At 40.1% G+C, this 25089-nt stretch overlaps 1 protein-coding gene across 1 annotated transcript in view; it reads left to right on the forward strand.

Annotated features, from left to right (window-relative positions):
- KLHL29 (kelch like family member 29) overlaps window positions 1–25089 on the forward strand; it is a gene marked incomplete at both ends in the record, with an annotated part of 255315 nt that overhangs the window by 97268 nt on the left and 132958 nt on the right. The window contains 2 exons of the mRNA XM_080617020.1: window positions 13639–13780; window positions 14537–15079. Of these exons, the coding sequence (XP_080473146.1) occupies window positions 13639–13780; window positions 14537–15079 (685 nt within the window). The remainder of the gene's footprint in view (window positions 1–13638; window positions 13781–14536; window positions 15080–25089) is intronic.

Raw genomic sequence — 25089 nt, forward strand, 5'->3', positions numbered from 1 at the left:
ACATGGAAATGTCACAAGTTTAAAACCTCCTATTTTATGCCCTACACAGCTGTAAACGGGAGGTTTATTCCACTGAGAAAGGCAAGTTTGTAGTTTGCCGGTGGAGTTAGCTCTCCCGGCTAGATCTGAAAGGGCTTGAACTCCCTAAAGCTGGGTATTTAAAAGGTGTAGACAGTTACATTTTATAGAATTTTACTTTTATTAGTGAAATAAAAAAAAAAAAAGTACAAACTGAGACCTATCTAACTCAGCCTTTGGTAAATAATTTGAAATGTACAAATTTACCGTTGAAAAGAAGGAAATGAAATGATGTCTCAAAATTACTAGCTCCAGAGGCAGGTAAATCCATTTTTAAATAGCAGCAACGCTATCTTACACTGTTCACCTCTTCAAGAATCACAAAGCCGTTTAGGCAGTGACTGTTCTGTACAATACAGAATGGCCGTGATGCAGTGAAGCAACGTGGGACTTGATGAGAGGGCTCCCGCACCTCCTCGAAGCAGCAGGGGAATATTAGGCAGGCAGAAATGTAATTACTGGAGTTGAAATTGGGCCAAGACAATGGGACAGACAATACATTCTTGGAAAATGTGCTCTTTGATCATAAATATCCATGAAGCAAGCTTGCCAATGATACTGATTTTGGCAGTGGATTATCACTGACAGCAAGGATCTGCTGCCCTCCTACTTTAAGCGGTGCCCTAATAGGTTGTTAGACAAATAGCCAGGCTACTACATAGAGAACAACTCTTCATGATATGTTCATCCCATCACAGGTTCCCTGAAAGTGTTGGATTGACCACATGAGAAATACTGTATAGGTGTTTAGCGTTGAGGCAGCAAATCCTACATGTTTGGGCTACAGTGGACATACCCAGACCTGTTACAGGTCCATGGTGTAATGTCCAAACTGCCAGTGCCAGCAGCTCCATGCAAGTTCCCATCCACATGCTAAGGCTGATCTTGCTCAGCCCCACTTTCATTATGTTCTTTGACCAAAACGAAGCATGAGCAAAATGTGACCTTCATGAGATATTTTTTACTTCAAAATCTAGACCTGGGAGACGTTTGCTCTTTAGCAAATGTAAGATCTGAGTTTCAATAGCAGATACATTAGATAATGATGCTTACGAACTGGTGGTACTTTTATTCTTAGATGAAGTTGAGTATACCTGTGAGGAGGGTGTTGGTTGAAATAATGAGATAAAAATCTGAGAAAGTGCAAAATAATACCTGCACATCATCCAAATGATCTTCGTATGTGAAATGCATTGAGAGCGTGCCCTGATCCTCAACTGACAATTTTAAGTCCTACCACAATACAAATAATAACCAGATATTTAGGATAGATTAGAATTTACTTTTGGATCCATTAGCATTTCTGTTGAATCTGACAAAACGATTTAGGAAACCTGTAAGAATACGAAGTGCCTGCTCATCATATTTTGTGACAGCTGGGTGAATACTTGACATCTTTGTGCTCTTAAAAGAACATATGCGAAGACTCAATTTAATTTGTAGGGTTGAGGGAATTTATTTGCCTAATTTTCAGCCCACTAGCACATGATGGATTTGAAAGTTCAGTTCTAACAAGAGTATAATTGGGTTCTCATTTTACTTGGGAGGGAGTGTGATAGAAAGGGTGAGGAAAGAGGCAGAGACATGGGGAAACTGGAAACTAAAGTAAGAAAATGAAACTGAGTATACTCATGAAAAAAATTGCAGTGAGACTGAAAAAAAATGTAGCAAGCCAGAGTATAAGAAGAAGCCCACACATACAAATAAGATACTCTTTAAGGGGACAGAAGAAAAAAATAATGCATTCTTAATCATAATGCCAAATGTCTTTTGGCTGGAAAGATATGATGCTTTGAAATATGCTGACTGGTAGCTGAAAACATAGATAAAACATTAAGTCTTCATGTTGTGGGAAGGGAGAGAGGAATGTTTCTCTAAATACTTTCTCAGGCTCAGTGAGGAAAGCACCTCATCAAACATTCAGTCTTACAAGGATAGTCTTTCACTATCAATATGATTCTGTTATATTTGTAGTACAAATGGCGAGCTGCAAGGATAGGACACATGGCCATGCCATACAAAATGGATCCTGTGTGGGAACCTCGAGTTTGCTACCATCAGAAGTTAGTCTGATGTCTCCAGTGGTTTAATCTGGGACAAAGACCAACACACGCTCCAGAGGTCAGCCACCGCTTGCTGAAATACTTAGCTTGGTCTGTTCCCTGCATGCATGAAAAGTCCAGGGTGATCACAAGTGACTACATTCGGTCAGGTGACAGATACTCATTCGCAGTATGGACATGATGTTTCTTATAGGTGCTGGGTAATGTATACCTACAAATTGAGGTGGAACTGTGCCAAGTGATGGGGAAGGAGTCTTCTCGTATGACTGCTGAAGGCTTCTATAAGAGACACTATGAGATGGGAGACATACTCTTTTTTTTCTTTTTTTTTTTTCTGGAAAGCTGGGAAGACTCCTCTGCTTTAGCCCCTGATGTACACATTGTGATTGGTGGCTGTGTAGCTTTCCTCTCTCTTGTGTTACTATGGACTGCTGCCATGAGAGTGTCATGTCTGCCAGTCCACTGTCCTTCCTCATCCCACTGTAGAATGTGGAGCCAGGATTCCCAAGCAGGACTGCCTGCCAGCATCCTAAAGCAGCTTTATTAAAAGTCCGTAGGGAGTACCTCTCCACGTCCCTCAGGTTTATCTATTAAGCAATTCACTTAGTGGGAAAAAAGGGCAGGTTTCACTCTCTCAGCATTTGCATTTTCCTGTTTACTTCCAAATGAGCTGGCTTCTGATGTCCCCAGTCTTTCTTCCACCTAGCTTTGGACACATAGTCCCTTTGCAGCTGGTTACTAACGATTTCAGCTGAACTGGCGTGAGCTCAAAGCATTTGAAGGTACATCTTTGTTCAGTGCCATAGGACATTGTTGGCTGCTCAAGGTTTAGCTCAATACACAGCAAATGGAAGTACTTTTGCTGTGCTACTTGTACTTTGATTTTTAGGTAAGAGCTACATTTCCAGCTGTATCATTGGCAGCTTTCATTAACACTCCTTGTTGAGCAGTAGCTTTTTCATCTTTGTACTTTGCTAACATTGTAGATTTAAATGGGGTTTTCTGTCTTTTTGATTGTATCTCGATATTCTGTCACCTTTTGATCCCTGTGTAGTGCACATAGATTGCAAATTCCTTCAGGTACAGACTGTTGACAGGGTGGTGTATGGGGCTGTAGTTTTTCTTTAGATGATGCCTAGTATGGCAGAGCCCCAGATACTATGATACTATGAAATAATAGTAGTAGTAGTATTAGTAGTAATAATAATAATGATAATTTTCACATTACCCTTGTGATACCTAGGAGAAACAATTTTGTTTAGAGTTTATTGAGAACTCTAGGAAGAGCTGCAAATGGCAACCTACAGACACAGCAAATGGCCTGAAGTACTGATACATTTCTGACTTTATACAGCAACTTGTGCTTAATCTGATCACTGGTTAATTTAATCCTGTTTCTTTTGATTGGATCCCCTGGAACCAAATCATTTGTATTGTGTTTTAGTCTGGTATTTCTGATCACTGTCTTTGTTAATTTGATCAGGATTGATTGAACCAGTCATTGAAAATAAATCACATAATTAATCAAATGCAGCATTAGAAAAGCAGATCCTCAGCTAGTCTGTTAGCTTTTCCCTCATGTTTTTCTTCCTCAGTACATGGAGTTTGGGCTTCCTTAAGAAAAAAGTAGAGATGAGCATTTTAATAGTGTCCACATTTCAGTAGTATAAAGGGAGAGATCTGTATACATGTATATATACATATATCTATTTAATTGTTTATTTAGAATAGAGTAGAGGATAACAGAATAGACTAGAATACAAATACTTCCGTTGAAAGGGACTTAACAGTGATCATCTAGTCTGACTTCTTATCACTTCTCAAAGCATCTTAATTTCACATAACTGACCGTTTCTGAGGCAGGGGTGTTGAGTGGAGAGTCTTGCTTAATGACTCAGTGATTTTCAGGGAATCAGCGTGTGATTTATGTTTGAATTTGGCACAGAGTCATCAATGTAAAAACCAAATCAGGCTCTGTGCACTGTTCTATTAAGGTCTGGATAGAACAGGGTATACTCAGTGCTTGCCTGAAGCTAACAATTGCTCCAAACCCATGCTGTGAGTGGGAAAGGAGATTTAACAAATATTATTTTGATCTTCACCTGTTGTGTGGAAAGGGAGGTATCCCATTTTTAATTTTTCTGAAGTAGGTGTTTGGTCCTGTTCTTACTGTTCTCTCACTTTGATCAATGCTTGTGACCAAAGTTGGTCATTTTGATCTACCCTATTAGATTTTTATAGATTTGTGTTCCAGTTGAAGCATTATTACAGCAAACCATGGCTGTGCTTGTCTTCTGGAGGTGATGGTTGTACAAGGAACAGCTAAAACTCCCTTTGCCTCTCCTGAAAGGCACGGCAAGTTCAGCAGGGGACACACTGCCTCTTCAGGGGTATTACCTGCAAAGACCCCAAGCTGGTGTCCCTGGCAGTTCATCCTGGGGTTACGAGGACACTGTCTGCCCTGCACCTGTCCTAGCAGAAATAGTAGCTTCTGATGAACTCTGACCTGCAACTGCGGAGGAGGAGAATTAGTAAGATCAGATCACGCCTTGCTGTTGTAGGTGAGGTATCCCTACCAAAGGTCATTTAATTTTAGCTTGTCCTTCCCTACATGGCTTACAGACCCAACCTGTGCTAATTAGGGCTTACAATAACCCCTCTCTCTCTCCCTGTCACCCTAAAGTTTCTTGAGTGGGAGGTTATTTTTAGAAGTGGTTTACTTTGTGTTAACTTCCCAGGAGCAAAGAGAGTGGGAATTTTCATGGTTTCAGTCGCATAAATTTTCTTTAAAAGCTACATGACAGAGGATTTTCAGAAGCACAAAGTCCCCACCCTTGCTGGGTTTCCTACTCTTAATGAGTCCAATGGCCCAAACTGGACCCATAGAGGAATTTCACCTTAAAGGAATAAAAAGTAAAGGCATGGAAAGCAATTTGTTGTTGAAGGCAGTGTAAGTAGAGCTTAATCTTAACAGTACCCATTTATCCTTGGATGATGAAGGACTATTTAACACCACAAGTTGCCAGGAACAGAGTAGAATTGAAAGATCATCTGATTCACACCCCAAAAATGAGAGTGAGGTGCCTGGAAAAAAATGGGTGCAACGTAGCACAATTTTGGCTACTAGTAACACTAGCCACAGCTACACCATTATCTATTTTACTTTAAATTGTGTGGCTGTGGACAGCAAAGTATGTCTAATAGCCATTTGCTAGATTTATAGCTTGGTATGCGATGTGTTTGCCATAAATCTTTTAGAAGGATGATGGTTGAGGCAGCTGAAGCGTTCATGCTAGTCCACGAATCACTTCTGCCGAAGGAAATGTGAGAACTGAGCAGCCTCCTACTGGTAGTATGGAGATACGAAGACAAAATGAGCAGGAATGCTTTGATGTAAAACCTACAAAGCAGAAAAATTGGAGAAAACGGAGACTGTGTTTCCAGAAAAAAACATATATTAGCACTCTGTTATAAATCAAATTAAATGACCATCCAACTGCCTGATCCTGCACTGAACTTCTTGTGTTATTAAAGCTCTGAATGGAAGCAGGGACGCATCTTGAGACCTCATTCCCAAAAAGGATCTGCTAGTCACGTCTGATTGGAACAGCTTGGTGAATGTTTAGCTTCTTTTAAGAACCAACTGGAAGACTGATGAGTTCGAGCTGGTTTTGCACTGACTTTTTTGAGTCTTAAAATGTATTTTCATCTGTCTGCATGGAAAAAAAAAAAATAAAAAAAGATTTCCATAAGAATCATTGAGATACAGAATTTTGGATTAAAGGGGAATGCAGTATATTATTTTAGTATTTTTTACTGTGGAATACATTTGAATTTCTGCTGCACAACCGAGATTTTTAACAAGAGCAGAGCAATTACAGGAATAGCCAGATTTTAGATGTTATCTTGTGTGAAGGAAAAGGGATGGGTTATTAAAGTGTATAGCCTCCTTGAGAGATGCAGTGCTCTAATCCTGTTTTTCACATCTTAATTTTAGTGACTGCATAACTTACCTTCATAAGATGCTCTTAATTGAACATTTCAGTAGAATTGGAATAAAGTCTAATATATCTGGGATTCCTCCTCCACTCTTTTAAAATATGATGTGAAATTTATTAGTCTTAATGTACATATCCCAGAGCTAATTTTTTTATCTTGTAAATCGGTTTCTCCTCATCTTTTTTATGGCTTTTACTTTCAGATTTAAAGAATAAATAAATTCTTGATTGAAAAGTCTTCGTTGTTTTGCAGTAGAAAAGGGAAGGGGGCAGCTTTATAAATGTAAAAGAGTTTTTTGTTCTTTTTTAATTATTTGCAAACGCTGAATGAAAGGACAGTGGAGTTTAAATTATGCATTAAATTAGCATCTTATTGATGGAAGATGCTCAAAGAATGTTGGAATTTTTAAATTGCTATGAGCCAAATTCAGCCACAACTTAATAGTTCTATTGATGTTGATGAACTTAAGGAAGTGATAAAACTGGACCTATAGGCTTATTTTTCTTTTTGCTGTGAAAGGTAAGCACGCTGTTTCTGCAGTACTGACTATCCTTTGTTTGAGAGTTGACCGAGTATACTTTGATCCTTTTTTAGAAAAAGAATTCTCTGTTCTCCCTTAAAGAAAGCTTCCTGAGACCTGGATCAGATTAAGGAAACTAAAGTGAGCACACAAAAGTGCTTGTTAGAAAGTGAAATTTATGTGCAGACTAAATGTGCCCTTGATGATAGCCTTATTGATCAAGCCAGGTTAATAAATCAGTAGTATCATGCAGCACTGTTCAACACTCCCAGGCTGATCTTGGTTTTCTTTTTTTTTCTTTTTTCTTTTCTTTTCTTTTTTTTTTTTTTAATGTGCTTTCTGTGTAGGCAGAGAACATGCACTTTCCTGCCACAGAGCATGTAGTACAATTGAAACACTGAATTCAGAGGCCTTGCAAGGAAAATGTCGGCATCCAATACATCAAAAGGGATTTTTTATAGAAGTAGCTTAATCCTGGGATAGGAGCCTAAAGTGACATAGCTTTTAATCTATAAGTATCTATAAGTATTCCTCTTTATATTTCTAAGGCTATAGGCCCTGAGCCAGCATTAAATTCATGGTCCTGTTTGGATAAGAAATACATGGGAAATTTGAGGCAAAAATGCAATATGGAGTGGCTTCTGAACCTATCAATGGCCAGCATTTGCATTTAAGATAAATATTTCATTTTCAAGCAGTCTGTCTTTAGGTCATTCTTCAGTAGCTTTGCCAGTACGCAAGGGTTACATCCTTTGTACACCCTTGGGATTCTGGTCTGACAAGCACTTCCATTATTACCCATATTTCCTTTTGCCCTCTGACAAAAAGCACTTATGATGAACTGGATTTATTTGCTTCTACTACGGGATGCCTGCAGGATCTCTGAGAACCCTCTTGCCTTGCAAAGTGCATGTTCTCTGCTGTACGTGCTGCCGCGTTGTTCCTGATGTTGCGCGTTTTCTCCTCCATTGTGAGACGATTTTGCATTCGTGGCTTTGCTCTGATTTGGGGTTGATCTGCATGCCAACCGTGTTAGCAGAGGAGGTTCTGCTCAGGCTAAAGTGGGGCTTCTGTGCTCGAACCCAGTGTCGTGCGCTGATGTCCCTGGTGTCCTGGAGCAGCAAGTGTCGCAGCCGGGACCTTGGTTCGATACCTCAGCTCCGTTCCCTGATGTTCTCGCTGAGAAACGAAGGCAGCTGGGTGAGTACCTGAGCCTCTGCTGGTAAAATTTGCCAGGACAGAATACAAAGTGGCATTTATGAAGCGCTTTTTGTCATTCCGTGGTCCTGCTTTCATTCCCAGCTAATGCCGAGCAACTAACTGGTAGCGCTGTTGTTAAGAGCAGTGGTTATCCTGAGTGGTGCAGCCACCAGAAACAGATACCACCTGTGGTCAATTCACAACCTTCTTTTATCACATCTTTCTCCTCCCTTTTCCATAATCTCATTTCTCTTCTTGCCTCCCCAAACCTACAGCCAATTTGGATAGTGAGCCTTAGAAAGGGTTAATGAGACATGCTACTGAGGATATAGCAGCAGTTGACCCATTCACAGTATGGTGTTATCTTCCTGTGCATTGTCAGAGCTTGGGAATTTGACTGACTGTCAGTCAGCAGTTCTTGGCCCGGCTACAGCTCAGGCCTTTACCTCATTTAAAGACCTCCTTAGGTCTTGAAATCCTCTGAAAAATGGGGATGGATGCAGACTGTCCCCTGCTGCTAAGCCATGTGTCTTGCCTGGAGGCTCTGCCTTAGTGCTCCAGAGCTCACACTGGCTGGTGGCTTGTTGCTGAATGGTGTTATGATGCCAGTATTGAATTATTCTCTCCTCTTGAGAGGGAATTAAGACTTCTTTTGTCTTTTATGCAGGGTAGCAACACTTCTTCTATGATTTAACCGTATTATCCTCTTTCTCACTTCTCCCACTTTAGCTTTGGAAAGAGAAAAACAATACTGTGTCATAGCAGAATTGCCTGGTGATGGGAACTAAGGTAGATGAGTTCTCTCCACCCATGAGCAAGTTCTTGAATGAGGTTTAACTGCAGGACAGCTTGCTCTGTTCCTCTTGCTACCTGGCATGTCCATATTTCTCAGGTTTTTAATAGATTGCAATACATCCATCTCTTAAAACCAGTTTCATTTCTGTAGCCCAGCTCAACAGCCAGTGCTAGGGATATATTGCTGTCGTCAGTGCATCTTTAAAGACTCTGTGTCCATCTTTAAGAACTTCTTTGGCCATGGACTAGACTCAGAAATATGCTTGGGATCCAGTCCAACATGGTATAGGAATTTACCACAGCTGAAGCTCTATCCCTGTGTGGTTCAGATTTTACATGTATGCCCCGTGCACACAAATAATACATGTTTCATGCAATATTTAGCAGCATGAACGACAAATTAGACCATAAACTCTTCGGTGCAGAGACCACTAAACTTTTTAGAGTACCAGGCACGTTCAGGCTTAAAACCCAACCAGGGCCACCAGTCATTACTTGTTAGAGCGAGGCACAGCTAACAGCTTTAAAAGGAATTCCCTCATTAAATTGAAGTTGCTTTTACCCATGACAGGCCATAAAACCTGAATCCGTGGGAGGGAATGTTTGCCTCTATGCATGCATGTGTCTTAGCCTTTTTCTTTTCAATGGGGAGAGAAAATAGCGTGGGTTGCATATTGGATGTGTTATCTTAGTATTAAGCTGCCATTCCCAATCTCTTTTGGATAATTGGAACAGAGAATCACTACTTCTCATCCATCACTTTAAATGAAGGCTTTAGTAAAATTATTTTGGTCACTGGGAACCACAAATAAGATCCCTCTATCCAGATTGGTTGTTTTTTGTCCATGAAACTGTTTGAATAGGTCTTAGCATGCTAAGCCATGGCAGGATGTATGTCAGGAGTTTTACAAGCCTTTGGAGAAATTGCTCAAATGTGTTTATAAGGACCTCCCAGGGAGTGTTTGGTGGTGTTGAGCCTGGGGAAAATTTTATTGGAATTTTTATCGTTGGATTTTTGTTGTTGTTGGGTTGGGTTTTTTTAATTCCACGAACACACTCTGTAATGCTGCCTGTAGTGCAGTAGGTTTTGTGTTTCCATTGATGTCAAAAAGGTCTTACTAAAAGTTTAGGTCTTATTCTTCTAAGATTTGTAGAACTTTAAAGTCAGACTTAGTTGTAGCTATACCTCCTGAACACCTGATAGTAACCATGTTAATTGATGTAGTGTAAACCAAATCACTAATTCCCAGTCTTCAGCACCAGCTGATTGCTGTGAACTCATGAACTTTCTCATGGATATTCTGAAAAGCCCCACAAAGCTGAAGGTTTTTAATGCTTTAATATAATAAGGTTCAGTGGACCAGCTGTACACCAATTGCTGTTGCCTATGGGCCATGGTTTATGACTGAGCTACAAAAAATCGACAACCTGGCAACTTGTCTGTGTTAGTCTCATGTAATTTTGAAACTGTTCCATCTTGTTCCGTTCTGCCTGTACATCTGTATTGCAGTTAATTTCCTTAAAACTGGGAGATTGCTCACTGCTGGAGTTCAAAGTGGCAGGCGTGAGGTGAAACTCAAGCTTCAGTGAAAATTTTACTTGTTCTTCGTGGTTATTTCAAACAGAAGAGGGGAAAAGATCCTCAGATTTGGATTTGGGGTGCTCCAAAATAACAGAGACTGAACATTTTAGGGGTGCTACAAAGATTGCTTTAGTAATCTTTGTAGTCTGCCATGAATTTCAGGCAGTTAAATAGCTAGTACTGCTGTTGACTAGCCAAGCTTCAACAGACCTTTTAGAAACCTTCTTGTCTTTTCATACAGACATTTGGCAGTATTTTAAAATGTATACCCAGTAGATTTATAATGCATTTCCTTTCTTCATGTGTTTTATGCTTAATTCAAACAAGCATCTGACATGAAAGCTAAAGATGAAAGTGTAACATAGTACAATTAGTTTCTGTGAAGTCTGTGGATCACTAATGGAACACATCTCTTCCCCCTGCACAACTATCATAATACAGGCTATTTTTTGGTCATTTGTGTTGTACATTAAAAACATCAAATAGAGAGCTGTCATGTGCCTCAGTGCATGGACACGAAGTTCCTTTGTTTGATAATGTTGGAAATAATTTTGCTTTCCAGATACGCAAATCGGTAATTGCTGCAATTGGATCAGAGACATGTAACACTTGTAATGTAACCCTTCATGTATTAAGAAAAATAATGCAGAAATTAGATCAGAGACCAGATGTATATGGTGTGTTGTGATTTCATACCAACTCCTCTCTAGCTCTTTCTGAGCAAATAAATAGAAGCTGAAGAGCACATCTGGAAAGCAATGTCCTGGACTTGTGCATTTGCATCCACTAAGCCTCTAAGAAGCAAGGTTTGTGAGTGTATTTAGTGAAAAAATATTTTGGAAAAAAATAGCATTTTATAGAAAAGGAGGACAAATCTTAATTGACAGAAGACCTACAAACTTTCTTCCTCCTCATTAATGCTCAAAGTATGGAATTTAGATCTAGATTTGGGTGTTAACTCCACTGGTTTAAAATATGAGTGTCCAGTGCTCTAGTTTTGTGGAAAGCAAGCTTTCAGTTGCAAAACAGGCAACCACGTTTTTGTAGGATTTAGGAGAGCTGTGTCACATAATCTCTTTCCTGCCCATTTTATGTATGGGTTCTTTTAAAATTATATCGTGTGTGGTTCTATATTCTTTAAGGTACAGGAATATTTTTTTTCTTATTCTTTATATTGACACTGTTTTAAAGCAGCTTGGGGATGTAACAAAGTTACACCACATGCTGCACATCTTGACAATGCCACACAATAACGAGAAGTGTATATTTAAACCCACTTGTAAGACACAGTTCATACAACAAAGAAATCCAACCACAGATGACACAGGTGGAATATGTGGGGCATGACAGAATTTGTGAATCCTCCTGTCTGTTATGATGATTCATAAAAATGCCCAGTTCTCTATACTGCATTTACTGTTTTTAAAGGCTTTGCTTTGGGATAAATAGTAGTGTTTCTGAGGGAAGTATCTTAACTGATACATAGGCAGAGAATGCTGATGTTGCTTTTTTTCCTTCTTCTTTTTCTACTGGAGAGTCCTTTGACCACTGTTAAACAGTTTAGCTAGATCCAAAGGGTTATATGAACCAGTAACATGAACCAGTAAACCACCAACAGCATTATGTCTTCCTGTGTCAAAGACCTTGTACAATGTGAAAGCTAAAGGTTTTCAGATTAAGCCTCTTAGGAAAATTTATAAATAGAAAGCATTCCAAAACTGAAATTTATTTCTTCCCCTCCTGCCCAACAACAACAACAAAAAAAGAGATTCCCAAAACCATGGAAAAGAATAAATTGATGCATTTGGAAAAGAAATAATAATTTGCACACAAGCTGAAAATTCTAACTTCACGATTCGGCACAAAAGAAGACGTTAAGAATGACATCTCCTTGTAAACATCTGTATTTAATGAAGTATGGCATTTCTAGTGGGGAAAAAATTCAACTGTGGCATCTGGGAGCAAAGGGCAGCACATCAAAAACCCTATTCTCCATCAAGGTCTGAACCCAGGACTGCTCACTCCTAGAGCCCAAGGAGGATAAAGCTCAGGTAGAAAAGGGAGTTGGTGATGGCAGATGTCAGATGTCAGAGGCACTTGGATGAAGGAGGGAGTGTTGGAATAGGGCAGAAGAGCTAGCAGGCATGTTGGTAGGGGAGAAGGGAGGGTAGGAGGAAGCAGGCACCTCAATGGCTTTAAAGACACAAGCAATGACTGATGGGCTTGGGAAAGGTGTACATCTATTTGCAGAAGGCATAAATGGGCCTGCTAATGACTTCTTTTCATGGGGTGATTGAGGTACTGAGGATAGGGAAAAAAGCTGCTGGTGCTGACAGAGATTTCATTGGTACTACATGACCCAGGGCATTTATGGAGCCACTATACCCACATCTCAGAGCTAAATTACTTCCCAGATGTAAGGCAAACAAGCGATCACTCAGACTGATCTCCTGTTCTTTATGGCTTCAGTCCTGAATACTCTTTCAGCAATAGGCAGCTGGTTCCGTTTTCTTGGTTTAGAGTTTCTGACACCAGTAAAAACAAAACAAGAAACTTTTAAACTTCCAGCAATGAAATACTGCTGCAGAGTTAAATAAATGAGACCTGTTGTAGCACCCTTGTTCTCTACAGGCCTTTTCTCAGAAAAGGCATGGTTGTTTAGTAAGATCCCCTAAAACTGCAGGGGGCAGAGGGGGTCTGCCTTAGCATTTTAATTCGTGTGATAGTTTCTTTATCAAGAAATCTCTTTCAGATCATATCCCCTTTGATGATTATTCAGCCCCAATCCTTCCCCTGCTTTACAGTTATTTTAACATCTCTGAAGAACTGCCAACATACCCACTTTAGTGGCCAATGACTGTTATGCTGCTTTTCTTTTATTGGCATTCAGTTTTCAGGGTTGACAGACAATAAATACTAAGACTTCTCTTTACTGTTCTACAGTAATTTGTCCTACGGTTGTAAATAAGTCTCTCTTGTTCTGCCTTCTGCTAAACAAAACTCACTATTTTTGGAAGAGCAAATAGAAGATTGTCCTATTTTATGTAAGCTGTGAGTGAATGGATATTACCATATTTGTTGAGGGTTTTTTTTTTCAAGGCAAAAGAAGCAACTTAGTTCTGAAAATGCTTGTTTGCTGTGGATTTCTTTTCTTTTTTTTTTTTTTTTTTTAAGATGGATCTATTGAATTTTCAGAAGGGGTTTGTGTTTTTTTTCCAAACATTGTATTTTCCATACAGACATGTTACGCAAGCCTGGAGGAGAATGATATTTAAAGATCTTAGGATATCCTCTTGAACTGTAACAAACAAACAAACAAGCAAGCTACCAGCTATGAGGAACCATAATTATTCCCAATAGCCTAAACATTTTTACTCTGTGTATCTCTCTCTCTCTGGCAGACACCTTGCATTTCCAAGACAGAAAATCAGCCTCAAGGACTTGCAACAAGCGTCAGGTGGGGACAGACACCCATCAATCAGTCCACGCCCTGGGACACTGATGAGCCTCCATCTAAACAGATGAGGGAGAATGAAAACCCAGGTATGTTTCTAATCTTATTTGTAATTCTACAAGGGAAAATCGTTCAAAGCAAATTCAATGCACTATGTCCATTTATCTCCATAAATTAGACTTCATTGTGAGCCCTTTTGTTATTCTTTAGTAATTTTTTTCTCTCATTGTAAAGACCCCTCAAGTTTCTTCTGTGCTGGAGTTAATGTGAATGCATTAAGATGCCTGCAAGTTCATTAGAGTGGGTTGGGTTTTTTTCTCTTCTGTCTTCACTAGAGGAAAAGGCACTCTGTGATACTTTAAGACCTCTTTTATGTCCAGAACTACCTGAAATGATTTCCAGCTTCCAGACACATATCATACATTGTGCTACTATGCCAGAAGCCTAATTACAATCTCTTTGTAGTGGCTGGAGCACCATTATTATACACACAGAGTGTTTGCCAGGGAGCCGTGAAAGCAAGGTGGGGAGAGGGGTTAATTTTCTTGGGAGCATGCGCTTAAGCTGTGTAAAGCACAAAATACGTAAAACCACAAACATGCCGCATGTCACCTGATGAGTATTTTAACAGTTGTGCTCACATCACCATAGCAATTTTATGCACTTACTGGCTTGCAGCGTCTCCAGACCGCGGACCGCTGTAGGGACCGTGAAGGAGAAGGGGGTGTGGGTGCACTTAGGAAGCAGACACGGGTGCGGGAGGGGAAGACTGCAGGTGTTTATCATTGTTCTGTTCTCCCCGGTGCCAAGCCCACTGCCATTGCCGGCCTTCCTTTGTGCCACAGGTGCAGCACCCTGGGTCACCACGGTGGCAGCAGGCAGCCAGCCCGCCCTGATCACGCACTCCTACGGGATGACGCAGCCTCCCACCTTCAGCCCGGCTGCCAGCGTCCAGGCACCTGTCATCGGTGTCACACCTTCCCTCCCTCCGCACGTCACCCCCCAGCTCCCACTGATGCCGGCACACTACCAGCTCCAGCCACAGCCCTCCCAGCCCCTCAGCAACATGGTGGTCAACCTCCAGAGCCAGCCCTTGTACACCAACAGCCAGCCCCTCAGCATGTCCTCCATGAGCGGCGTGGGCCCAGTGGCTCACCCGGGCCCAGGGCCCGTGGGCAATGGCCACCTGGCCTGCCCCATGCTGCCACCGCCACCGCCGGCCCTACCCTCAGCCGCCCTGCCCAGCAGTGCACCTGCCACCAATGGGCAGGCGGCCACCCCACTGCCCCCCAACACGGCGGGGGGCCCGGACAACACCAATGGGGTGCAGATGCTGCGGACAATCGGCGTGGGGAAGTACGAGTTCACGGACCCCTGGCACCCCAAAGGTAAGGCGCGATGGCTCGGTCTTGTGGGGTGTGGGTATGGAGGGGTGGTGGGGCTGGGGATGGCGGCAGAGCCCTGGGAATCCTGCTGCTGTCTTCAGGCCCACCAGCCCAGCTCCGGCGTCTGTCTGCAGGCTTCTTTTCAATACATAGCTTTTATGAGTTGATTATGACAAAAACCAGCAAGTTAAAATGAGGGAGACCAAGCTGTAGGTGCATTTTGTAGTGAAAAACAGCTTCCAGGCCCATCAGATAAACTCATGGTCCCAATGGTAAAGCAGCCATCATCCTGCACCTCTCCCTTTGAAACACACACCCGTGTTTCCATCTGACCACTTTCCTTCTGGCTTCAGTTGTGCATTAGCCACAACACTAACCTTCTTCTTCAACCATTGTCCTCTCCCCCAAGCCAAGTGCAAGTAACCCTGCTGACTGAAGCTGAACAAGCCGAAACAGTCAGTATTAAGGGGAAAACTCTTCATTACTAGCTTCATTGGGCTGAAATGCTGCAGAACAGCCTGAATAAGCATTCTGAGAGGTTGACCTTTTCTGATAAGTAGTTTTGTAAATGAGCCACACCATTGGGTCATGTTGGAGTGTTATTTCCGAGTATCTTACCCTAGACACTTCAAAAACAACTACACTCTGTGTATTTCATTTCTAATTTCATTTGCAGAGTTTTCCCTGCCTCCCTTTAATATCATGACTCTGCCTCATGTGCAGGTAAAGCGAAATGAAGTTCATGAAAATATGAATGCAGACCTATCGGCAAAATCAATGAAATTGATTTTTAAAAAACCACCACCTTCATTAAGACTGTGATATTTTATGTATACATTTGTATTCAGACACAATCCATGTGTAAATTATTTACTTGCCACAAGCTATTAAGTCCTATTGTGTAGCTCTGTATTAAAGACAAGGAATCTTTATATAAAAATGATTAGTCCAACAACTCTTCGTGCTCATTACATAGATTGTACTTTGGTATGTGCAAATCCTTACCAAACATCTCTTGAAAAGGAGTTCAGGCACAAGCTCAGCAATACTTCTCTAAAGCTAAATATTTGGACTGCTTTTAAATTTTCAACTCTAAGCCCCAATAATGATGAGGATGCTTGCTGGATGGTGAGCTTCTGAATTTTTCTTTAAGGTATAGATGGGCTTTAAGTGATACTGACCCAGTCAGGTAGCCAAAAAAATTGACCAACAATTGCTATATAAGAGGTTTTATTATTTTTTTCCCTTTAAAAAAAACCAACAAAATCCACAAAAGCAATTCATCAAGTCAGGTTTATAAGTTACAAATCCTTGATTTTGGAGAAGGAGGGAGGGGGGAGATTTATACTCTGATCCTGATAGACTGAGCTATAGTGGTTCTGCTGGATGTCTCTCTTCTCCATGGAAGCTATTTGTCTTCTGAAAGGCATCATCTCCACTTTTCATAGCCACCTATCCCGATTTACTGCACTGGATACTCAGATACATGATCAAATTAACACAATTTAAAGGATTACTTGGTGTCATTGGAGACGTGCAGATATACAATACAAGGGAAAACACATAAGCTTAAACCACTTTCACTGTGGTAATTTGATCACGTATCTGAGCCCTAGTGACACTAACCTAGTGAGACAAATGAACACGTCAGTAACTGCACACTTGAGGTTAGGAATACTCTTAAAATGCCTTGCATACATAGGGCCAGCAGCATCAGCTGTTATTTACTCTTCCTCCATCAATTAACCTTCAGCATATGTCTGGCTCAGAGATGAAGTAAACTTCAAATCAGAGCCAAAGTAAAAAGATTGTAAAATATTTAATCACTCTTTTAATATTTAATTTGCAAAGTAAGTCTTACTCAGCATTCTTGCTTAACCTGCTGTAAACCCCAGTCTAGTCTAATTGTCTGAGTGTCACTGACTGCCAAGGAGGCATTCATTAGGGTGAGGAGAACAGTTCCTTACTGGAGTACACTAGGCATGCCAGACCTACCTCTGGTCTGGTGTTTGGAAAGCTGTGTACCTTGGAGAGTCTAATAAGGGGAATATTAAAACAAGCAGTATTTCCAATCCATGACAACTGCTGACACATTAGCCATACCGTGCCTTATAAACTGCAAGCTAGACAGCTGTTTTCCCAGGGATTAGTTAGCTTCTCTATGATCATCAGCTATTGAGTTATTCCCCTTCCTGTAGTGGTTAAAAGCAAACAGACATAAGGTAACAGAGCATGCATATACAAATTTCTCATAAAAAGGACCTGGTTTATAGGGAAAAAGTAATGTCTTGCTCCATTTCCAGTCTTAAAAGCCCTTATGTCTAAAGCTATAATTCCTTTTGTCAAAACTCAAGTCAGAGAACATACAGGTTGGGTTTCATTGTTTTGAATGAAAGAGAAAGAATCAGGAAAGAAAGGCAACTGGGTGTGGAACCAGACCTTAAAAGCTTACTAGGATAACATTCATAATATAAACTGTATATTTGTTCAGTCGCTAAAGCCTGACTGATTTCAGTCTTACATGATGGCCACCTTGCTCTCCACGAAGGAATGGAAACTGTGAGGCACTACTAAGCTGTTCAAACAGATAAGTTCAAACTAGTTCTCTACAAGTTTCATTTAAATATTCTCTCTCTTCCTTGGGGAACCTTGGACAGTATTATAATAAGAGCCACTGCTAATGGCCTTAAGATCTATCTCATTATCCTGAGATACTCTGTATTATTATTTCACTTGACAATCCAGTCTTGTACAGGTTTGGATAATTGCCCAACTATCTCTTAAGTGAAAGAGCAGTTCTTGCTGGTTGATATGATAAGGTTTCTTATATTTTTAGACTTTATTAGGGAGCTGCTTGGAATGTCATGTTTTATTTCCTGTAATTATCTTTCATTTGGCTGTGTACATGTTTGGGCCCTATTACACTGTATTCATGCAGAACCAGGTTTCTCAGTTGGCTGTTTCTAAACCAAAGTAAACAAATACATTGCCACAAGTTAAAGGCATGGCTAGTTTGCCATCTCATTTGCAATAGGTCAAGAGATCTCGCTTATGGAGCTGAAAGAGTCCAGCCATTTCCATGGCTTTGCAAAAAAACACATTTTGGTAACAAGGATCGTGATATAAACCAGATATGTCATTCTCTTTACAGTGTCACAGCTGATTCTTACTTAATTCCATTGAAACATCTAGTAAGAAAATAATTTTTGCTTGGATTAGAGAATCTTCTTGGTCTGAATGGGGTATATTCTGTGAAGGGATTTTTTTATTGCTTCTGTAATATGTTGAATACGAATGTTAAGTTTAGCTACATGATCCATTTACTTAGTGAATTTATAAAGCAGTCATATTATGAAAGGCATAAATGTTTCAAAGTAATTACTGCTTTTAGCAATGTGTGAAGAACTGTAGAGCTACCATATGAAATGCATGGGATCTTTCACCAATCAACAGGAGTTTTGCGAGGTGTCTGGTTTGGCCTGTAGTTACTCTTTGGATAGGATTTATGCCAAATACTCCTAGCTGATTTCAAAAGCCATGTCACCTTAACACAGACATGTAACCTAATATTTTAGAACAGAATCAGCCCTTGTTTATCCACGTCCTACATCTTGCTCTGTAATCTAAAGATTAAGTGCCAGGGTAATGAATAAGGCAGAATATTCAAAACCATGAAGATGTTCATTGTGAACATACTCAGGGAAGATCCCCAGGATTTTGCATAGCCAAATTTTTATGTGGCTTCTTCAGAAAATACAGAGTTACAAATACTATTCAAACATAATTTAAGTACCTTCAGGCTACATGATGTGCCAGCAAAAGTTGTAGCTTGTACAACATGCCTGCAGAGAAGAGAGAGGGTCAGAAATCATCCCTTTGGTTTCTCACACAAGGTGCCAGTATCTCATGCCATGGCACAATGACAGAGACCAATGTGTATGTGCCTGCCAATCTAGTTAAGTCCAAATGGAGAGAAATTAATCACTTTGATGAAGGACTAGAAGAGATTGGTTTCCTTAGAGAAATAACTGAGCAACTAAGATTTAGTCCTTGACTTTTTCATAGGGCAGTGTGCTTCTTTATATCTGAGACATGTAGTAAATCCAAAACTGCACCCTTGTTGGATAGTCCTGCTCTATGTAGGACATAAACATTTCAGTGTGGACTCTTGAGATCTGTACTACATTTGAAGATACTTTTTTCATAAACTTGATACACTTTTGAAGCACAGTTGCTAACACAAAAAATGAGAAAAATACAGTTCATCATTGCAGTACTTTCTCCTGCAGTGTAAAATTAGACATAGACATCGTGGGTTTTAATTTGTGGATGTTCATGGGTAATATTGATGTTTGTTTCCATAGTATTTTTGTTCTACAGTTCTTTGGTTTGCAGTCCTTAACTAGTGGGGAAAAAAATCAGATGCTAATTAGCATTCAGAATGTAATAACTGTAGAAACATAACAATATCAGAAATAAAATCTGAGTGTTAATCCTTGTAGCACTAATTTCTTAACACTTCATTTTCAAGCATCACCAAATTCCATGAACTGAACAGTAACAAAACAAACAAATACTGTTGCATCATCGTGTATTGATTGCACCTTTCACACTTGACTTTATTGCATTGGAATTCTCATTAGACCTTGGACAATATTTACTTTCCTTAATCATGAATAGTAACAAGGCAGCCTACATTTTGTCAATAACCTTCAACTTTTTCTTCACAAAAGGCCGAATTTTCAAAGGCATTTCATCTTGACCTTCAGTTGAGTGTTCCTAGTTCTATACATGAATGCTGGGGGGTGGAGGGGTGTTTAAATTCAAAGTGAAACCTAGCATTTGAAATTCTAATAACATTAATTAAAGGATATTGTGTGTGGAAGACTCTAGACAACCTAGAGTCTAGAGTCAGTTCTCTTTCTTGCACCAGAATACATGGCCTATATAACCTTAGGAAAATTGCCTTATTTTTGTATCCATAGATATAGATAGAAAAATAGATAATTATAAAAATGATAGGTACAAAATCATATGTGATATTTAGTATGTGTGTGTGCATATATATTAATAAGTATGTATCCGGTTGTGGGGAAGTCTACAATAGAAACCACAATGCATTCCATGTCCTGTTTCTTGTAGGAGAGTTAGGTTGGCACAGAAATCTGTTAGCATTGTACATGCTTCTTACTGTGTTTTCCTTAACACAGTCTTGATTTTCTCAGACAGCCTAAGTGGTACCAAGATACAGGTGACTAGTGATTGTTTGTAAGCTCAACTTGTTAATGACGCATGAGTTCACAGAATCACAGAATGGTTTTGGTTATCTGTTCCAGCCCCCCTCTCAACCAGGGCCACTTAGAGCTTTTTTACCCAGGGCCGTGTCCAGATGAGCTCTGAATCTTCCCAAGGATGGAGACTCTACAACCTCTCCGGGCAGGTGCTTCATCACTCTCACATTAAGAATGTGTTTCCTGCTGTTCAGAGAGGACCTCCTGTGTTTCAGTTTGTTCCCATTGCCTCTGATCTTGTCACTAGGCACCACTGAAAGAGGCTGGCTACATCTTGGCACCCATCCTTCAGGTATTTATGTACATTGATGAGATCCCTCTTAAGCCTACTTCTCCAAGCTGAACATTCCCAGCTCTATCAGCCTTTCCTCATAGGAGGGGTGCTCCAGTCTCTTCATCATCTCTGTGGTCCTTTGCTGGACTGTCCAGGAGCTCCATGAGCTCCATTCTCTTGTACTGAGGAGCCCAGAACTGGGCCCAGCACTCTGGGAGAGGCCTCACCAGTGCTGGTTAGAGAGAAAGGATCCCCTCCCTCCATCTGCTAGCAATACTTTGCCTAATGCTGCCCGGGATACCATTAGCTTTCTGCTGCAGGGGCACACTGCTGGCTCATGTTTTATCATGTTCACACACAGTAATGAACTCAAAGCACACTGCTTGAACAGGTCCTCTAAAGAGTAATCTTTTTCAAGATTAATTACAGTCTTCTGTCATTAGAATAATCTCAACAGAATTGCGAAGTCGATGAGGGTATCTAAGCCATTGCATGGAATTGAAATACATTTCACCTTTTTGTGTTCCAGGTGGAGTATTTTCAGTAATTCCTGCCCTGTGTTTAAATGCCACTATTGGTCAGGTCATAACAGACAGTGATTTAGTGCACTGAAGAGTCAAAGAGGACTTGTAATAGCCCTAGACATCGCCTAGCTAAACGTACAGCATAAAGAAGGTCATTGAATTCTATTTTGATTGACAACTTTCAGTATGTGAGTGACTTGAGATTTCCAAGTTTCAACTGAAGCAGGAGCCTCTCACCACTATCAATATTTTATGAAGATTATTGTAAAAACAAAAAGGTTGGGGTTGCTAAATTGTGTTAAAACTCCCTGAACTGCTCTTAAATGTCGTCTACTCCATGCTGCCTTTTTTCATACCTGTTTTGGGGTGTGGGGGGTGTGTTGTTGGTTTGGTTTGGTTTTTTTTTACATAAAGCACTGGATTTGTGACTAGTTCATCTGTTCTTGAAAGACAAAGCTGAAGATCTTAGATTTTAATCTGTTATGTGTTGTTATGTCATCGCATGCAGATCCACTTAGGTAATTAGGTAATGGTACATGTGAAGATGTCTCGAGTTTCTTCCCACCCTGAAGTCGAAGATATAGTTTGTTTCACAGTGGCCACGAAATGCATTCAAAATAAGTCTGAGAGGCAGCACAGTTCTATTGAACTCTCCTGGTTTTAATCCTGTCCGCGCAAGACTATATTCACGAACTGCAGAATTTCTCAGGGACTGGATGGTAACAAAATCTAGGCTCCCTTTTGGCACAGAATACAGTAGTGGCCCAAATTTCCAGGCAGGCTGCCTATCCATCCATCCAGATACTATTCCAAAACTCCTTGCAGAGATCTGGAACTGCAGTTGGATGTTCTGAAAGTTACTCATCATCCAAAGCACTGGCAGAGTCTCTGTTCTCATTTCAGAATTCCGTATGTTTAATTTCTGATTTCTCTGACCTTGTCTTCCCCTGGTCCTCTGTGTTGTTCAACTCCTGACACATATTTGGACTCAGCCCTTGTCTGCATCCAACTCTCTGGACAGAACAGGATCCTCATAATACCTCCAGCCACCTTAGAGCTGCCTTTCCTGAATGTTCAATTCTCTACACAAAACTGTTCAATTCTCTTCAGTTTGGCCTTTTCTTGAATTTCCCACTAGGATTTCTTCCCCTTCACAGCAGAGTAATTCCACTTCTTTTGCTGTCATGACTTAAAAAATGGACAGTCAAGTTATATGGAGAGTCAACAGAGAATGGGGACTTCATGTTCAGTCCAAACTGAACAAGCTGGGTCTATTAGGAGCCAGACTTTGCATTTGTGTATATACGTAAACATTCTCAAAATGGGCTTTTCTGTGATATCCAGAGATTTCAAGACAAGTGGATTTATTAAATTACAAGTGGCTGTTGGTTTCCCTACAAGAAAGTGGAAATACCCTTTGGTTTTTTTTTTAACCCGAGGTCCTCCATGGAGCAGTGCCTTAACTCAGAATGAAGAAGATTCACGTCTGTCTTATTTCATTCAGAATGAGAGTGATTCTGTCCCATGTTAGGTTTAAATAATCTAAGGAGATTTGTGAAATGAAAATATTTCCAAATAGCACCTTTTCTTACCCTGCTGTGCCTTGAGATTGCTGATGATAAGCTCTGCTATCCTACAGTGAGGCTGGGCTAAGCTTTGAGCTGCAGTCAATAATAATAATAGCATGGGATTAAACAATACCTTGCAGCTTCAAAGTGTCTTTATGGACATAAATTTAAAACAAAAAAAAATAATTAATTGTTTGCCTTTAAATAACTTTAGTAAGACTAAAGGTTACTAGGACTTTGGGCAGCAGTCTGAGGGGTGTGATTCATGCAAGAAAATCTTCCCAGCAACGGGCATACTTGTTTCTGTATATTGTGTTCCTGTACATTGTCACAAAGATATGCTACTAAGTTCTTTCCACATAGTAGGATAGTTAAGCGTCTTACATCCAGTCTGGTTTGTGTTCTGTGTATATTCTAGTTGTAGCAAGTTAGGGTAACAAGGTATTTGTATATAATTCCATCCTAATAGTTACAAATCATTGCATTAGATTTCCAGACTAGATATTCTGGAAAGTATCGTAAGGTGATGAAATCATCACTGAGAAAGAGGTACAGAATCTTGCAGGAATGATCATTCATAAGAAAAACTTCCATCATCTAGATGTGTAAGTAGAAGTGGCATGAAGTTTTGTTATATTAAATTCAGAAAATTGCAGGATACAGTGTTGAACATGCTTACTTCTGTACTGGAAAAATGCTTAGACTGCTGACAAAATCAGAAGGTTCAAGACAAGTATTTGACCAGGAATATAGACAGTAATATATACATACACCAGTGTGTATTGACAATTAAGTTAGAAACATTTGACTAGACAAAGTGCCAAGATATGTAGTCCATTTGCACACTATGACTATGTAATACTTTCCAAGGCGCTAAAATAGACTGGAGGGTTTGCATAAAGACTTTGTACATTATCTTTTGTACAGTGCTCATTGCCATGCAACATCAAAAAACAAAACAAAACAAAAACAAACAAAAACCAAAACAACTCCAAACCCAAAAAAGATCCCACAAGAATGTAGGATCAAGGAGAATGTTATGTTTTCATTCATAATTCCTCTGACTTTTCAAAGGAAGAGAAAATATGTTTTGTCCAGCAGTGTGCACACTGAAGTATTTGGGGTGAAGATGAGGAAGATGGCATGAAAATGACAAAATTGGATAAAGTGGAAGAGTTCTTCAGACAAATGTGGGCTGACACTTCTGTTCAATCTGACTGATTTATAGAAGATCCAAATCCAACATCAAGCCCAGCTCCTCTTCATGACCTTTTCCTTGTGAATGAAGAGGAAAATGTTCCTTGCACCCCCAAGCTGTGGATGTTCTTTAAAACAAGGATCATCTTGCACAAAACACTACCATCCTGTGGAAAACAGATGGAGGAGCAGTGCTAGTAGGTTTCTATTGCCTGTAACTTAGGAGATTCTGCTCTTTGCCTTTTCCTGCATGCTGAGTGGACTTCGTTACAGATATGAATTTTCTAGGTGGGTGAGTTTGCTGGGGTTTAGATGTTTTTCTGCTAGATATATTCCTATCATGGCCAAACTGTGCTGTTCTATGAGCAGTGCTTTTCTTTGAGGGGTTTTTTATACTTCTCTAGGATGGTTAGAGCTCTGATTTGAAAGCCATGTTGAGTATCCAAATAGAAAAGTACTTTTTAGGAATATTTCAGAAGAACTTTTGCTAGATGGACAGCAGGCATATCCAGCAGGAATCGGTCAAGTGATTTCAGGTTTTGGCAAATACAGATACTTAATCATCAGTATGTGGAGAATCCTTGCACTCTGCAGAAATTCAGGAATCACTCTTTCATTTGTTTAAGTGTAGCAAGAACAGGGGCTTATGTTCCTTCACCTGCAGAAAAATACGTTTTTTCATGTATTTTACTTGCTGGAATGGTAAAAGCAGATTTGATGTCCTGTCCAAGAATTAGCTATTCAAGGACAGTCAGGTCTGCTCATGAGTAGAAATTAATACATTACAAGAACAGACAATCCGTTAAAACTCCACACCAATAAGATTTGCTTCTGTGAGAACTTAAATGAGTTCCGTAGCCCTTCCCTGGAACTGCCCCTTATGCCTTTGTATAAGCCATCATTACTTCACTTTTTTCCTTTCTTTCTCTCAAAACTGCCATATAGGCAAATAATGTGCAGTGAATCTAGGTGTTATCAGTCAGGGATGCTTTAATGCCCTTTCACAGAGATAAAGAGGTGATGAGAACACCTCTTGACTTTAAGGATGAACTCAATCAACAGTTTTTTCTAAAGCCAGGAAATTATTTTAGGGTATGCTTTTGTCCAAATTCTTGGATTTTGGAGTGCTAGATTCAGTATTTCAGTAAGATTTGTTATT

The sequence above is a fragment of the Psittacula echo genome, assembly GCF_963264785.1.
Source record: "Psittacula echo genome assembly, chromosome: 4".
Classification (NCBI taxonomy): domain Eukaryota; kingdom Metazoa; phylum Chordata; class Aves; order Psittaciformes; family Psittacidae; genus Psittacula; species Psittacula echo.